The sequence below is a fragment of the Eubalaena glacialis genome, chromosome 3 (genome assembly GCF_028564815.1).
Source record: "Eubalaena glacialis isolate mEubGla1 chromosome 3, mEubGla1.1.hap2.+ XY, whole genome shotgun sequence".
In the NCBI taxonomy this organism is placed as follows: Eukaryota; Metazoa; Chordata; class Mammalia; order Artiodactyla; family Balaenidae; genus Eubalaena; species Eubalaena glacialis.
Genome location: NC_083718.1, coordinates 132,430,029 through 132,448,105, shown reverse-complemented (window position 1 = coordinate 132,448,105; position 18,077 = coordinate 132,430,029). Strand labels below are relative to the sequence as shown.

Genomic DNA, 18,077 nt, shown 5'->3' with positions numbered 1-18,077 from the left:
TTAACATGCTTGTGCTCAAAGACATACAACCACATGGGCTTATAGGATCTTCTAAACTAAAAAAATTGGACAAAAATAAATATATCTAGAAAATTTAAAAATACTACGTTGTTCTTTAATATAATGAATGATTGTGTATTAATGTATCAAGTAATGTGTCATGCTAATAGAACAGCTCTGCAAATCACTACAGGTAACACTGTAGCATTTTATTCCATATTTTGGAGCGCATTTTTCCAAAATGACTCAGCATGACCATCTATTACCACTTCTCCTTTAAAGAAGGAAAAAAAACTCAGAATTTTAAAAATATTTGTTCAATGACACTATTTAGTAAGCATGTAGGTTTTTAAATAGTGCCTTAATGTTCTAAACTGAAAATGCCTATATAGTTGAACAGTACATTTGGAATATGTGATGCATCAATGTGTAGGGATGACTTAACAGATGAGTTTGAAGGGACTCACTGAAGAGACTCTTCAATGATATTCCAAAAGTACAGTATAATCGACTCTATTGCTATTGGTAATTCTGCATTCTCATACATAAATCATTTACTTTCTTGTATCCAATAGCATGCATTTTAAACCAAAACTAATTAACGTAATCAAAAGGCAAATGTATTGGACAAATAGGCTGAGAAGTAATAAATGCTTGTCATATCCATTTATAAATCTACTTGTAAAAGTTTTGTGACTTCCAATGGAAATATCTTCTGCATAAATGTGCTCTATGCTCTATGCTTGAAGCAAAAGTCTTCTGCCCTATTACAATATCATTATTAGGATCTCATATAACTTCCATTCAAATCTATTGCATTAAAATGACAAAGTTGTGTTTAACTTTGCTAAAGAAGATATCACATTTAAGAAAAGAACCTTCCTTCCTTCCTTTGATTAAAGCATGACAAGCAGAGAATAGGATATTTTGAATTCATATCAGGATGGCAGCTTAAAATGTACAAAATTCATAGATGAGTTGAAGTAGAAACAGATGAAAGAACTAGCTTAAAAATGACATGTCTTTTTAAAAACTGGGATGATATAAATGAGGCTATTCCTTGTATTATCTCCAAAGAATATTAAACGTTTTTGGACATGTTAACATAACTGTATTTGTTAATAAGGTAAGAATAAAGTGACTTCACATTCACATTCACATTAAAGTAGCTGCAAAACTACAAAAAAAAAAAAAGTCATCTGAAATTAAAGTATTGAGCCAGAGCAAATTATGCTCCCCTTGATTTTCTAGGTCTAGAAACACTGGGTCCTGAAGCATGACCAATGTGGTTCTAGCATCTCCTGTTCTTTGCTATGTCATCTCATGAAGCATTAACTCAGATCTTCCATGTACTTTAAAATGCAATTTGAAGACTAGAGAAAAAGTTAATTTCTCCATACACAAATTAACAAGTTCTGTAAAGCATAAAATAGCAATAAGTATTATATGTGGTAGCAATCTAATATCTAGTATCTCATAAGTTAATGAAAATATTAATTTGTATTGGTAGCAAATTACAATGTACTCTAGACATCCATGCATTCATTTAAAGTTTAGGTAAGGGAAGTACCAAAGTTACTGTATTGAATAGATGCATCATTAAATACTTTATCAAGAATGTCCAAATACCTCAAGTGAATCCTTCAGAGATTTATCAGTGAATATCATTATTAGAAATAATGGACATTTTGACATTTAATATATTGCTTCACTAACCTTAAGAGGCAAAGTTAAAATGATAAGAATGTTGAAATAATTAAATGGAACTTCATTATAAGTCCTCTATTTAAGCCAAATAGAGAAGGTGATTTACAAAATGACAGATACAGTTAGTGGATCACAGAATAAATTCCCTTTTGTATGATAACACCACTTAAGGGAAGTTTTGCTTTTCTTGATTCTTTTCTCTAAAACAGACATTCTGGCATTTAGGAGATAAAAATGTATGATTTGACCTTTAAACTTCTGTTTCATTAACGTAACCACAAGCAACAGAGTCACTGACTGACACGTTTGCACTTTCAGGCCTTAGCACTTAGTTATTTGATAACTTTTATGCCACTATTTGCTTTTTATTAGAGATACTTTGAGGAATGTGTTACATTAAAAATAGAGTATATTGTGTAAAGCTTAATAAATGATCTCATGCAATTCAGTAAAGTGTTCTCTTGAGTACTAGATTTCTGTGCTTTGACGTGAGGGTGTGTATGTATGAGAGAAGATTTTGATTTGTTTGTTTTGTTTTCTAATGAATTAGATAATTAGATCAAATACAATTCCAAGTATCCAAAGTGAAAATATAAACTATAACTCTGTGTCATTACTTTTGATGAAAAGTATGTCACCTGACTTACACTCAATTAGTCCTTAAGCTCTTCTGTACTGGTCTATGAACAGAGCAAATACCAGTTGCAGATGACTCAAGAAAAATAACTGACACAATTTAACATTTTTTTTAAGAGAGAGGATTTCTTATAAATATACATGTTAGAAGTGTTTAAAACCTGTGGGCAACGTAAAAAGATAAAAAGTAGGATATTCCCTGGAGAATTCTAGAATTACTGTAAGCAAATTACTCTGAGTAAAAAGTAATGCAGATTGGATTTGTTTCATATGACAAAAAAAAGATTCTGTTTATTTTTAAAAACATTGTGATTGGTTAGAAACATTATTCAGAAGAGACAGAGGTTGTATTCTCTTTTAAAAGTTTAAAAGTCAAAAGTTCCCTAAACTAAGATATGACAAAACTCAGGATATGGCATATAAATGGATGAGGTACAGTGCACACAAGTAAACAAGGACTGCACCAAACCAACAAACCAGGAAGGATATTGGTGTCACTAGTTAGAGAAGCTTCACTATTGGAAGCAATGAGTGAACTAAACGTAGGTCTCCTAGAGGCAGAACATGGGTTCAGTTATTTTAATTAGCCACAGTGTTTATTAGATTGTTCATTAGAAACAAAACACCTAAGATACACCATTAAAAGACAAGCAGTCTATCAAATCCTTTAGATTGAAAGTGTTAATGCTCATTACAAATAGGCAATATGCTGCTACAAACATATAGATTGCAATTCCAATAAGTGTTTGCAACCTCTAAAGATAGCGCTTCAACCTTACTGTTGTTTAAACTTCCAAAACAAACTTAATATAAAGAACATAAACAAGGGTTTAATTTATATCCTGTGTGTGACCAAAAGTTCATCTCTTTTACCAACAATGAAAGGTATTTTACTAAGTTATAACAAATCATTTGTTACTTTTGTATACATCCAGTGGCATTTTGCGTTTATAGTAGAGATAGCATATATTATAAAAGCACGTTATTAATGTATATTAGAAACTACAATAGTATTCCAGATGAATTTCGACTCATAAGCATGTTTTAGAAGGTGTAAGTCATTTACCACACCCAGATCCCAGATAATTAAATTTAAAATATATTGCATGACTCAAATAAAACATATCCCACTCTGTTTCACCTTAGACATGCCACGTATACTGATTTTGTGCAATCTGCACTTACAAGCCAACTACCACCCAGTGGAGAGAAAGAAGATCCTTCAGGGAGATTTGAGATATATGTCAGGTGGAGGTGTCATGGGGTGAAGGGAGGGCGATGGGAAATGAAGGAATAAGGGCATTTAGCCTTGTTTAGATCTAAGCACTGCTGATTATCAATTTATATTTTCACAGGAGAAAAAATGTTTCTAGAAGCTTATCTGCAGTGTTGTTTAGAGATAAAATTAGTCTACGGATGTTCATTAATGACAAAACATTTCGATGCTCAAGCTTGGGGAAAAGAAGGGAAGAAGGGAGAGTGAGCAAAAGCAAAACTTAAAATGGGAAAAGGGAGGAAAACGGAAAGATGAGGGGATAGAGAGAGGAAAGAGAGAGACTGTGTGTACACATGTGTGAGTGACAATGTGTGGAACAGTGAAGGAGCGTGTGCCTTTTAGACAGCAGAAGAGAATCTGAATGTGAAAGTGGTTGTTAGGGAGAGTATGGAAGTGCCAGCATGTGTGATAATGTGAAACAGAGTATGTGAGGGAGTGTGGTTAAGAAAGAGAGATTTGTGAGGGTGAGAAAATGGTACTGGAAGGGGTTAGAGGGAACATACGTGTGTCTGACAGGGATGGGAACCGATATGGGGAAAGAGATGGGAAATGTGAGTCAAAAAGAGAGAGAGAGAGAGAGATCACAGAACAGGGATATTAATGAAGAAGAAAAATGGGGAACGGAGAAAGGTAAAGAGTGGAGGAAAGTGGGTTAAATAAGAGGTGAGAAATTAGAGTGGTGGAGATAAAAAAGAAAATATAAGGAGAAAAAAGGGAGGAAAAATAGAAAGTAGAAAAGGAATGAAAAGAGGCAAAGGAAGAAGGGGGGAAATGGAAAAAAGAAAAGAAAACTAAGGGAGAAAGCGGTAAGAGGAAAGAAAGAAAACCGAAAAGGGAGAAATTGAGCCTAAGTGTCCAAGTGAGAGGGAAAATACATAGGAGCAGGGAGCCAGCCATCAGTTTGAAAAAGTCGCTTAGGCTGCAGTAAAATAGAAACAAACCTGATAAACTTGTCAGACTCTCCAAGAGTACCCCATGACAATAAAACAGAGACCTTGCGAATTTAGTTTCCCAGTGGCACCTGCCCCTCCTAAACCTCACACTTCACTCATCCCCGGGCTACCTGGCGTTCTGGCAAAGTGCTTTAGCATCACCAGTCCGGCTTGCTACCTGCCCCGGGGTAAAGGGGCCATGGCTCCAGACAGAATCAGCAACTGAATTTCCTGAAACGTAGTCTTTTGATAGTGATCACCACCAGCATCATTACTTGGTTTAAAAAGAAGGCAAGAAAGGTGGAAAGAGAGACAGAAAGACAGACTGAGACAAGTACGAAAAAGCACGACGTTCTTCCTACCTAAGCACCGCCGTGTCCCCTTTTCTGACCATCATGTTGTCCACAGCAGCCCAGGGGAAGTCCACACTCTGTCCAGCCGGGAGGCAGGAGGGTAGCAGGCAGCACAGGCTGAGGAGCACCGCCGCCAGCCACTGGTTCGAGCAACAAGCACCCTGCACCAACAGCATCATGTCCATCCCTGCTAGGGCTGCTCACTCTCCAGCAGCTTTCAGCTCGCACTCCCCCACCCCCTGGTGCTGGCTAGTCTTCCCGGGAACCAGGCAGCGCGCCACAGGATTTTTTTTTTTTCTATTTTTTTTTTTTTTTTAATTTGGTGGATGGGTGGGTTTCTTTTCTTTCTTCCCCCCCACCCCCCTCTAGTTGTTGGGTGTTGTTTCTCTCTTTTTTGCCTCCCCTCCTCCTCTTTGCTTTCCCTCCCTCCCTCCCCTCCCACCCCCTAGCACCTCACTACACCTCCTCTCGGTTGCTTTTGGCCGAGTCCGGAGTGTGGCTAATTCTCGGACGGCTCGCGCACTATCTAGCGAGAAGGCGAGCGCGCTGGCGAGTGAGGGAGGAGGAGCGGCGGCGGCGGAGGCTGGGCGAGCGGCCGCGGCAGCGGCGGCGGCTGTAATCGCGGCAGCACCCTCAGCAGAAGCAGCGCGGGGCGCAGCGGCGGCCGGCGGCCCCGGGCTCGCGCGCGTTGCCAAGCGGCCGTTTCCTTAGCAACCCCGCCCGGGGACTGGGGATGCAGCAGGGAGGGGGGAAACGAAGCGGGGCGGGAAGAAAAGAAAGAAAACGAAAAAAAAAAAAAAAAATCAGGAAGAGGTATATCACAATTATGCAAACTGAGAGGAAAAAGAGAGATGCATCGGAGACAACGCTTCCCTTCCTGTCATACGCACTAGAGAGATGCTTTGCTAGAAAAGTCTCCTTGTCGGGGCTGAGGTGAACAGAGCAGAGGGGCGCTTTGCTTTCCCTCTTCGGTGCGTTTTACCTCTTGAGGCACCGTAACTTTTAAGTCCTCCAAGTTGTGGTCGGCGCCATCATGACGCCAGGGACTGTGAGGTGTTGTTTATTTTCTTTTCTTTTCTTTCCCATCTCGCCCGGGCGGCCGCGCTACAGTTGACAAGCGGCCAACTAGTTCACTCTTTACCTCTTTTCGGATATAGGTAGGGACGGTGACGGGGGTGGGGAGGGGCTGCTCTCTGAGGGGACAAGAAGGGGGTGCTTGCAAGGCCTGGCGGTAAGCAGCTGGCGCGTCTAATGGGTCAGTCGCTAAGGGTTGGACGGCGGTCCCCCTCCACCCCGCACCTCGTGCATGTTGACACTGAATTGTGTGTGTGTGAGAGGTATAGTCAAAGTGGAGAGCGCGCGGACGTGTGTCTGAGTGTGTAGTAAGCGCGCGCCCGTGCCTGCGCGCGAGTCGAGCTCGCAGGGCCTGTACGCGCGCGGCACGCAGGCGCGCTGGGAGGGGCAGGGCGGGTCGTGAAGGGATGGAGTCGGGAAGAGACTGCAATCAAGCGTTTTAATTGTGTGCAGCCGGGCAGTCCTGTTATGTAAGAGGCAGTTTAACCCGTTTGAGCCTATCACGCGGAATGATCAGCGCGTTCGAATCTAGGCAGGGCAAAGTTACCGGGTTTAACGAGTCACAGGTTTATATTTTTTAACAGCCTCCAAACCCGTTTGGATAGGCTTCCTACTCCGCGGCGCAGAGCGGCTACCCTCTCTTCTTACGCCGCCGCATCCACGTAGCAGCTCGCCCCGCCGATGCGAGCCGCTGTCCTGGCCCAAGGCAAAGTGAGGTGCTGGGCATGGGGCCGCCGCCTACCCTTTTCTACTTCTTCCCTTCGTGAACTCCTTTCCAGATTCAGGATTCTTTAGCTATTCCGGTCCATTCGCAGATCAATGCGAGAACCGAGGCTAGAGTCGATAGCAGTTACGCCGATCAATCTTGTTCAGTGAGGAGTTTGGGAAGCAGAGCGGGGAGGTGAAGGAGAGAAACAAGTAATTAAAAAATATGCTCACCCCTCCCCTTCCTCCAACCCTATCCCCCTTAAGCAGTCTTGGAAGATTTTCTTCGGCTGACCCCAGTCCTTCATCCCTTGGAGGAAATAAATACAGCAAAACCTCGCACATCCCTAACTCGTTTTCCATGATGCTAGCAGGGTCCTTTGGCAAAGCGCACAGAAGCAATAATCTCTGCAGGGGTCAGCATCCGGCTGCCTCCCCAGACTGAGCTCTTTACGAGGCAGGCAGGGAGTCGTTTTGCTTGGCGGTAGCGGTGCTCAGAGTGATTTTTATCGCAGTGCATGAGGATATATGGGGAAAGGGAAAGGTTCCCATCACCTGTGACCACCCAGACTGACTGATCGAGGAGCCCCTAACCAGCATCACCTCCCTGCTGAAGTGACAAATGACACTCCAAGGCCCGAGCCGTTTGCAGCAGGAGTTACTGATGTTACTAGTATTCAAGCTTAACTCTCAAATCCGGCTCGGAAATTGAGAGTGCAACAGTATTCAACCGCGTTTTGAAACATCAATAAAATGTTAGTCATTTGCGGATGAATGAAAACATTTTCTTTACCGTCTGGTATGCTAGAGAAATAATTGTCAAATGACAGACTCTTGCTAATACGGAAGCCAGATACCTAGGTAACACTGTTGTCTTGTTAACTGCGTTTTTCTCTCCTGCGTGGTACACTAATGGATAAAGCTTAAAATTATCTAGGGCAAACGGGGGATTAGAAGAATCGACATGTCGTATACATAGGCAAAACTTCGCAGTATTATTTAGTATTTTCACTAGAAATTATCTAGATTCCATTGAAGAGAAGCAGAAGGCACAGCTTCCAGCATTGTGACTCAGTTTAGTGCTATTTTATGCAGGGATGGGGTGCCAGCGTTTTCTAGTACAAGCTGTGAAAAGCATCCTTTTGTAACCGCTGTTTCTCAGAGATCTGACATCTTCAGTGAGGAGGGGGGGAAGGAGGGGGGAATCTGTGACCAGGGATGGAACTATGCAGCAGTTTTAATATGTACAACAACACTTCAGGCTTGTGAAAGGAAACTGGGACCACTTCTCTTTAAAGGCAAAGAGTTTATTTACTTTATTTCTAGTTTTTATCTCAACTTCCATTCACTGATCACAAAACACTTAAATCTCACAAAACCCATCCAGAGGAAGCAATAATTGAACCTAGTTTATAGATGCATGGACAATTGGAAAGCTTATTTACATGTGCATCACTATTATTTAAAGTGAGTGCAAGAATGCTGAGTGGGGTAGCCTTATTACTGCATGTACTTTCACTGTCCTTCTAACTGAGAAGGGAAATGGTTTTCAAAGCTTTTATTACTTTCTTTTCTCCTCAACCTTTCTATGGGCATATATCTGAGAGGATTTTACAGGGTTTCTAGTATTTGCTTTTGAGGTCCTAGATTTCTTTCAAGCAGAGACTTAAATCCTATAAGTCTTGGCTCCTGAGAGAAAACCAGAACAAAAACAAACAACAATGAAATGAAAGAAAGAACACCTCCCAGCTCAGATAGCACATTGTTCCTTAGTAGAATTTTTGTTTGTTTGTTTGTTTGTTTTTTAATAAGTATCGAGAATAGGTAACAGCATTGTTGGAACATTTTAGGTAATGAGGGTTGGAGTGGGTGTAGTACGATACTCCCTTGGTCAGAGGTTTTTTTAAAAAAATATTTATGTATTTATTTTTGGCTGCACTGGGTCTTCGTTGCTGGGCACAGGCTTTCTCTAGTTGTGGGAATAGGGGGCTACTCTTCACTGTGGTGCGTGGGCTTCTAATTGCGGTGGCTTCTGTTGTTGCGGAGCACGGGCTCTAGGCGCGCGGGCTTGAGTAGTTGTGGCACTCAGGCTCGGTATTCGTGGCTGACAGGCTCTAAAGCGCAGGCTCAGAAGTTGTGGCGCGCAGGCTTAGCTGCTCCGCGGCATGTGGGATCTTCCCGGTCCAGGGCTCGAACCCGTGTCCCCTGCATTGGCAGGCGGATTCTCAACCACTGCGCCACCAGGGAAGCCCCGAGTCAGAGTTTTTAGGAATTGACATTGGAATGAATTACTACTACTACTACTTCCTCTTGAATCATGCGCTCTTACTTTGTTTTCAAAGCTCAATTTGAAATATTTGAAGAAATGTGATGACAAATATTGAAGGAGAAAGGTGGAGCCTGACTTTAATAATTGATTATGCCTTTAACTAGACTGGTTTACACCCCTGTTTTTCATGTCCTCTGACCTCAGGGGGGTTGGAAGGGTAATGTTGTAAGGAAGATTCTTATGCTTCTTTTGTTTAATAAACTTGATTTTTAATTGACAGTGTAAATGAGATTGTTATTTTGAAAAAAATTTGAATATAAATTCATGTTTATTTTCTGATAGCGAGTAAACCCAGATACATCTTTCATTCTATTACTGTGTAGGCATGAGAAATTTTAGGCAAGACGGGTCCCAGGACCTAATCAGAGCTAATGAGAGTACTTTGTAATCCCTGAAAGAGTCCGTCAGGAAACCCTTTTAAACAGGACATATGAATAATAGCTCTCTAACTTGGGCCATAATTGAGTCTCTATTTGAATTAAGCTAGTTTAAGCTTGGAGAACCTTGCCAACTTAAACTGGCCTATAGTGGTGACTTGCAGGTCGGTATGAGAACTACAAAGCTTGGGATATTTGTTGGGGGGGAAGATATTTCTTTATAGAAAGGTTTCTCAACCTAGGCACTTTTTTATGGAATTATAGTTGATTTACATTATTGTATTAAATATCAGGTGTGCAACAAAGTGATTCAGATATATTATATATATATATATATTCAACCACCTAGAACACATTCCACAGGCAGAGTGTGGGCCATCTCAGAAGTCAGGAGGCCCCAGGGTACGGGGTGGTTAGTTTTTATGGGCTGGGTAATTTCTTTTTTTTTTTTTTTTACTTCCTAAATTTTATTTATTTATTTAGTTATTTATTTATTTATTTATTTATTTATTTATTTATTATACAGCAGGTTCTTATTAGTCATCCATTTTATACATATTAGTGTATACATGTCAATCCCAATCTCCCCGTTCATCCCACCACCACCCTGCTTTCCACCCTTGGTGTCCATATGTTTGTTCTCTACATCTGTGTCTCTATTTCTGCCTTACAAACCAGTTCACATGTACCATTTTTCTAGATTCCACATATATGCATTAATATATGATATTTGTTTTTCTCTTTCTGACTTACTTCACTCTGTATGACAGTCCCTAGGTCCATCCACATCTCTACAAATGACCCAATTTCGTTCATTTTTATGGCTGAGTAATATCCCATTGTATATATGTACCACATCTTCTTTACCCATTTATCTGTCGATGGGCATTTAGGTTGCTTCCATGTCCTGGCTATTGTCAATAGTGCTGCAGTGAACATTAGTGTGCATGTGTCTTTTTGAATTATGGTTTTCTCAGGGTATATGCCCAGTAGTGGGATTGCTGGGTCATATGGTAGTTCTATTTTTAGTTTTTTAAGGAACCTCCATACTGTTCTCCATAGTGGCTGTATCAATTTACATTCCCACCAACAGTGCAAGAGAGTTCCCTTTTCTCCATACCGTCTCCAGCATTTGTTGTTTGTAGATTTTCTGATGATGCCCATTCTAACCAGAGTGAGGTGATACCTCATTGTAGTTTTGATTTGCATTTTGTCTAATAATTAGTGATGTTGAGCATCTTTTCATGTGCCTCTTGGCCATCTGTATGTCTTCTTTAACCTAGGCATTTTTAATAATTTGGGCCAGGTAATTCTTTGTTGTGGAGACTGCCCTGTGCATAGGAACATGTTTAGCAGCATCCCATGTCTCTAGTTACTAGATGCCAGTAGCACCAGTAGATGCCAGTAGCTGTGATAACCAAAATTTCTTCAGACATTGGTAAATGCTGTGTGGACCAGTGTAGAGAGGTGGCAAAAATTACCCTAGGTTGAGAAACTCTCCATTATAGGTTAAATTTTTAAAATATATACCATCTTGTGCTTTTCAAACAAAATAAAGCAGATTGTGGTCAAAACAAAAGTATTTTATTTGAATTCTATAGCTACAAAGTAGCTCCTCCTCATCATCTATTCAGTATCTGCATTTACCTGCTATGTGATTGAGTAGCCCAGGTCAGTGGGGGTGTAATTAATTTAATGGCTGAACATAAATATCTTTTCATGATGTTCCCATTGGAGCTCTTTTATTGAAGTCAAAGCTGAATGGATAGTTCTCATTTTTAAAAGGAATTGTCATTTTGGGGTGGTTTAAATAAGAGTATGAGTCAATGGTGAGCTTCTTTTGGGCAAGAACTAACTTAAATCTTTGTATTCTTTACATAGTGACAGCTACAGGGTATGTACTCAGGAAATGACTATTGAATAAAGGAGAGGAAAAACAAAGTAATTTCCCTTTTGAATAACTCTGTGCAAAAATCATATATTCACTCATTTACCATTTTTATTATCTTATCTATTAAAATACCAGCCTTGATGATAAGTAAAGAGGTAAGAACTGTGTGGGCTGGAGGGATGTTGCAAGGATACTTTCAAAGCTCTTCAAACTATTCCCATAGTCTGGCCGTGAAAATTTCACCAAAGTGCTTAAACCAGAATGAGAAGTCTTAGGATAAGTGTGGATGGAAATTATTTTTAAAGTACTGAATTTTTTTATTCTTTTCACTTGTAAGGTAGCGAGTACATATCAACTACATACCCTTATATATTTGCATGGGTTCTGGAGAAACTAATAAATACCTCTATCCTTATTCATTTAAGATTTATTTAAGAGTTTTACTTCCAAAAGGACTTTAGGAACCTCAAGTGCATATATGTAAAAGTAAATGTCAAATTTAATATTTTCTATTTGACTATCAAACTAGTATTCATTTTTTATTTTTTATGTTATTTCATTTTATTTCCTAAAAGTTTCTGATTCTGATTGCAGAGATTTTTATCTTGTATACATTTGGCCCTTCAACAACACGGGTTTGAACTGTGTGGGTCCACTTGTATGCAGATTTTTTTCAATAACTGCCATAGTACCACACTATAGTGTAGTGGCTGAGTTCCTGGATGTGGAACCTCAGAAATGGAGGTCTGACTATAAAGCTGTAAACGGATTTTCCACAACGCAGGGGTCGGTGCCCTTTACCCACCACATTATTCAAGGGCAAACTGTATATATTTTTAAAGACTTTACCTTTTTTAGAGCAGTTGTAGGATTACAACAAAATTTAGAGGAAGGTATAAAGATTTCCCGTATATACGCTGCCCTCAAACATGTATAGCCTCCTGCAGTAACTACATCACTCACCAGAATGGCACATTTTCTTTTCAACAAGGATGAACCTACATTGGCACATCGTAATCACCCCAAGTCCATAGTTTTCCTTACGGCTCACTCTTGGTGTTTTACATTTTACGAGTTTAGACAAATATATAATGACATGTAGCTATCATTTTAATATCATATGGTAAAAATCCTCTGTGCTCTGACTATTCAGTTCTCCCCTGGCAACCTCTAATTTTTTTTTTTTTTTTTTTTTTTTTTGGTCTCTGTAGTTTTGCCTTTCCCAGAATGTCATAAGCTTGGAATAATACAGAATGTAGCCTTTTTTCAGATTGGCTTCTTTTACCTAGTAACATGCATTTAAGATTCCTTCATGTCTTGTCATGACTTGATTGCTCATTTGTTTTCAGTGCTGAATAATATTCCATTGTCTGGATATACAGTGTCTATTTATTCTCCCACTAGGGGACATCTTGGTTGTTTCCAAGTTTTGGCATTATAAATAAAGCTGCTATAAACATTCATATGCAGGTTTTTGTGTGGACATATGTTTTCAGCTCTTTAGGTGAATACCAAGGAGCATGATTGCTGCATCATATGGTAAGAGTATGTTTGGTTTGTAAGAAAACCCCCAAATTTCCTCCAAAGTGACTGTACCATTGTGTATACATTCCCACCAGTAAATGAACAAGAGGTCTTGTTGCCACATAACCTCACAAGCATTTGGTATTGTCAGAGTTCCAGATTTTGGCCACTCTTGTAGGTGTGTGGTGGTGTCTCATTGCTGCTTTAATTTGCATTTCCCTGGTGATATATGATGTGCTGTATCTTTTCATATGCTTATTTGCCATCTGTATATCTTCTTTGATGAAGTGTCTGTTAAGGTCTTTGGCTCATTTTTAATAAGTTTTTTTTTTATTGTTGAGTTTTGAGAGTTCTTTGTATGTTTTGGGTAATGGTGCTTTATCAGGTGTGTCTTTTGCAAATATTTTCTCCCAGTCTGTGGCTTGTCTTCTCATTGTCTTGACATTGGCTTTCGCAGAGTGGAAGTTTTTAACTTTAATGAAGTACAGCTTATCAATTATTTCTTTCATGGATTTTGTCTTTTGTGTTGTGTCTAAAAAGACATCACAATACCCCAAGTTCATCTAGGTTTTCTCCTATGTTATCTTTGAGTTTTATAGTGTTACACTTGGGTCTATGACCTTTTTTTGAGTTAATGGTTGTAAATTGTATAGTTATCTGATGTGTTTTCAAACCCTATAAGACTTGTGAATTTTACCCTTTTATCATATTTTCCTATAATTGATAAATAATGTGTAAATATTATCTATCATATAATATAAAAATAGCAGGGGAGGTACCTCATTGTATTAATTTATGAAGCCACCTTTACTGGAATTCGTAATTTTTTATTTTGATGAATCTGTACTACTAATATACTTTTCATAACAAAAATAATATATATATATATATATATATATATATATATATATATAAAACTGAATCACTTTGCTGTACAGCAGAAATTAACACAACATTGTAAATCAACTATACTTCAATTAAAAAAAAATCTGGTCCTAAGCAGAAAGAAATTAGCTATTGTCGTTTCATTCCATGACCACTTCTAGCAACTACTGGGATTTTTATTGCTCTTGTAGAAACTTATGATATTCATAGTGAAGTAAATCATTGTTTTTTCCTAATATTAGAGAAAACCAGACAGGTTTAAAGTGGAATAACTTTAAAGGACTATACGAAATACCTTTCCAAATTTATAAAAGCCACACGTATTCATGATATATATATTTTTTTGTTCTGAGAAACAGCATACTTTTCACAATAAACCTTCAGAAAGTGCATAAAATACGAAAGTGCAGCTTAGACAAGTATTAAAGTTAACATCTACTTGATTCCACCCAGATTAAGAAACAGAAAATTGCCAGTATCCCAGAAGCCTCCTGGAAGCCCTTCCTCGATGACAACCCCAATTTTCTCCCCTAAAAGTAACCACTATGAGGTCCTCCTTTCCTCATTTTCTTTATATTTTTACTACTTAGTTTTGCATTCTTCTGAAACAACGTCTTGCTTTTCTACATACTCATACAAAGTCATATCAATCATACAATATGTAATTATACAGTATATCCTTTTTTGTATCTGAACTCTTTTGCTGAATATCATATTTTAAGATTCCTCTGTGCTGTTGTGCAACTGTTTGCCCTTCATTTTTGTATCTATGTAGCTTTGTATAGTATAAATATACAATTATATATTCATTCATTATATTGTTGACAGACATTATGTTTTACATTACTTGTCTATTATAGACAATGATGGCATGAACATTTTTGGACATCAGTGCTGAAAACTTCCCCCAGATTGTATAAAACTGGCCTGCAAGGTTGTTGGGAACCAGAGAGAGAGACAGAGACAGAGACAGAGACAGAGACACTTATTTTAAGGAACTGACTTATTGTGAAACTGGCAAGTTCAAAATCTGCAGGCTAGGCAGGCAGGCTGGAGACCCAGGGAAAGTTTGATGTTGCAGCTTGCATCTGTAGACAGTCTAAAGACAGAATTCCCTCTTCTTCAAGGAACCTCAGCCTGTTTGGTTTAAGGCCTTCAGTTGAATGAGTCCAACCCACATTATGGAGGGTTATCTGCTTTACTCAAAGTCCACTGATTTAAATGTTAGTCTCATCTAAAGAATAACTTCACAATGACATCCAGAGTGGTATTTTAACAAATATCTGGGTACTATAGCCTTTTCAATTTGACCCATAAAATCAACCATCACACTGGTTTACTTCCAGTTAACTGCTATGTTGGTGGGTTAACTGCTTCCTCATCTCAGCGTAAAGAGGTTTTATTAAGATACCAACCCTTAGCTGTCCCATACTCTTTTTTCTCACCCCAATCTTTTGAAACTGACAAATTTTCAAGTGAGTCTTAACTATAAATTCTCTTGGTGCTTAGAATCAAATATATGAGATTAAGAAAACTTCCTTTTCCTTAAGTCGTATTAAATGAAGGATATCAGAAAAAACCTTATTTTGTTGTTGTTGATAATGTTATCTGTATTTGTTTTAATCACAGACCTTTAAAAACTTTGCTGTTTGACACTGTATCAAAATTGTAATAGCAGGCAAACCAACTTAGAAAGGAACAAATCAGAATGCTGAAGCATCACTACTTTGAACTAATAGACCCACTTCTGTTAGGGCCAATCAAATCCTATGAATTGAGTGTATTACTCATGCATTGTTCTGAAAGACTGTATTTCCAAATAGAGCATTCTCTTGCCCAGCAAGTTTACTGAGATCAGCTTTATCTTTCAGTCAGCCTTATTATCTTATCAACACCAGTCTCTCAGTCACCTCTAGAATTTGAACCACCACTAACTAGTTTATTCTCCATTGCTATTATTTTGTCAATTTGAGAATGTTATATAAATGGAATCATATAGGATGGTCCTTTTGAAGATGACTTTTATTTACGCAGCTTAAGGCCCTTGAGATGGATCCAAATTATTTCTTGTATCAATAGTTTCTTCCATTTAGTGTTGAGTAGTCATGGAATGTATGTACCACAATTTGTTTAACCATTCACCTATTTTAGGACATTTCAGTTATTGCCAACTTGGGACTATTACAAATAAAGCCACTATGGATAATTATGTCCAGGCTTTTGTGGGGACTTATTTCCATTTCTATGGAATAAATAATCAGAAATGTGATTGTGAGGTCATGTGGTAAATGTCTGTTTATTTTTTTTTTGTTTGTTTGTTTAAAAAACTTCCAAACTGTATTGCAGAGTGGCTCTACTGTTTTACATTCCAACAGCAGTGTGTGAGAGATCCACTTTCTCCACATCCTCACAGCATTTTGTATTGTCACTATTTTACCTCTTCTAATAGGCTTATAGTGATATTTAATTCACTGTGATTTTCATTTCATATTTCATTTCTTGTGATTTTCATTTCACATTTCATTCATCGTGGCTTTGCTTTGCATTTTCCTAATGACTAATAATGTTGGATATCTTTTCATGTACTTATTTACCATCCTTGTAATCTCTTCAGTGAATTGTATCTTCATGTCTTTTGCCCATTTTCTAATTGAATTGTTTGTTTTTCTTACTGTTAGGTTTGAATTTTTAAAAATATATTCTGGATATGAGTCCTTTATCAGATATGTGGTTTGCAAATATTTTCTCCCAGAATCTACTTTTCTTTCTTTTTGTTCCTGTTTTTTAAAAAATTGGTTTATAACATTATATATTTTATGTATATAATCTTATGACTTCTGTGTACCCTACAGTGTGCCCACCATCAAAGGTTTAGTTTCCATCCATCACCATACAGTTGACCCCAGTGATGCATTTTGCTCTCCCGCCACATCCCTTCCCTTCTGGTAACCACTACTGTGTTCTCTGTATCAGTGTGTTTGTTTTTATTTGGTTGGGTTTGTTTATTTTAGTTTTTGTTTATATTCTACATATGACTGAAACCATGTGGTGTTTGTCTTTCTCTGTCTGACCTATTTCACTTAGCATAGTACCCTCTAGGTCCATCCATGTTGTTGCAAATGGCAACATTTCATCTATGTTATGACTGTATGACTGAGTAGAATTTCATTTTATATATATATATATCTGACATCATTTTTATCCATTCATTTGTAGATGGGCACTTAATGTTTCCATATCTTGGCTATTGTAAATCATACTGCAGTGGATATAGAGGTGCATGTATCTTTTTGAGTTAGCTTTTTTGTTGTTGTTTTGTTTTCTTTGGATAAATACCAAGAAGTGAAATAACTGGGTAATAAGTTTTTGAGGAATCGCCATGCTGTTTTCCATAGTGACTACACTAATTCACATTCCCACCAACGGTATATGAGGGTTCCCTTTTCTCCACAGCTTCTCCAACATTTGTTGTGTGAAGTGATATCTCGTGGTTTTGATTTGCATTTCTCTAATAATTAGTGGTGTTGAACATCTTTGCATGTGCCTGTTTGCCATCTGTATGTCTTCTTTGTAGAAATTTGTATTCAGCTCCTCTGCCCATTTTTTAATCAGGTTGTTTTTTGTTGTTTAGTTGTGTGAGTTCTTTACATATTTTGGATATTAACCTCTATCAAATATATGATTTGCAAATATCTTCTCCCATTCAGTAGGTTGTCTTTTTGTTTTGTTGATTGTTTCCTTTGTTTTATAGAAGCTTTTTAGTTTGATGTAGTCCCACTTGTTTATTTTTGCTTTTCTTTCCCTTGATTGAGGAGAAACATCCAGAAAGATACTTTTAAGACTGATGTAAGAGCATATACTGCCTATGTTTTCTTCTATGAGTTTTCTGGTTTCAGGTTTTATAATCTAGTTTTTAACCAATTTTGAGTTGATATTTGTGTATGGTGTGAGATAGTGGTCTAGTTTCATTTTTTTTGCATGTGGTTATCCAGTTTTCCCAACACCATTTATTGAAGGACTATTCTCTCTCCCTTGTATTTTCTTTGCTCCTTTATCATAAATTAATTGTCCATATATGTGTGGGTTTATTTCTGGGCTCTCAGTCCTATTTCATTGATCTCTGTGTCTGTTTTTCTGCCAATAAAATGTTGTTTTAATTACTGTAGATTTGTCATATATTTTGAAATCAGTGAGTGTGATACCTCCAGCTTTGTGCTTTATTCTCAGGAATGCTTTGGCTATTCAGCGTTTTTTGTGGTTCCATGTAAATTACAGGATTTTTTTTGGTTCTATTTCTAGGAAAATTGTTATTGGGATTTTGATAGCGATTGTATTGAATCTGTATTTTACTTTAGGTAATATGGACATTTTAACAATGTTAATTCTTC

General features: G+C 38.0%; 1 protein-coding gene across 1 annotated transcript in view; it reads right to left on the bottom strand.

The window, feature by feature from the left end:
- The window catches only part of NEGR1 (neuronal growth regulator 1), a 917,236-nt gene extending 912,147 nt beyond the window's left edge, over positions 1-5,089 (bottom strand). Inside the window, exon 1 of the mRNA XM_061186448.1 lies at positions 4,914-5,089. Coding sequence (XP_061042431.1) covers positions 4,914-5,089 — 176 coding nt within the window. The remainder of the gene's footprint in view (positions 1-4,913) is intronic.
- Positions 5,090-18,077: the final 12,988 nt, after the last annotated feature.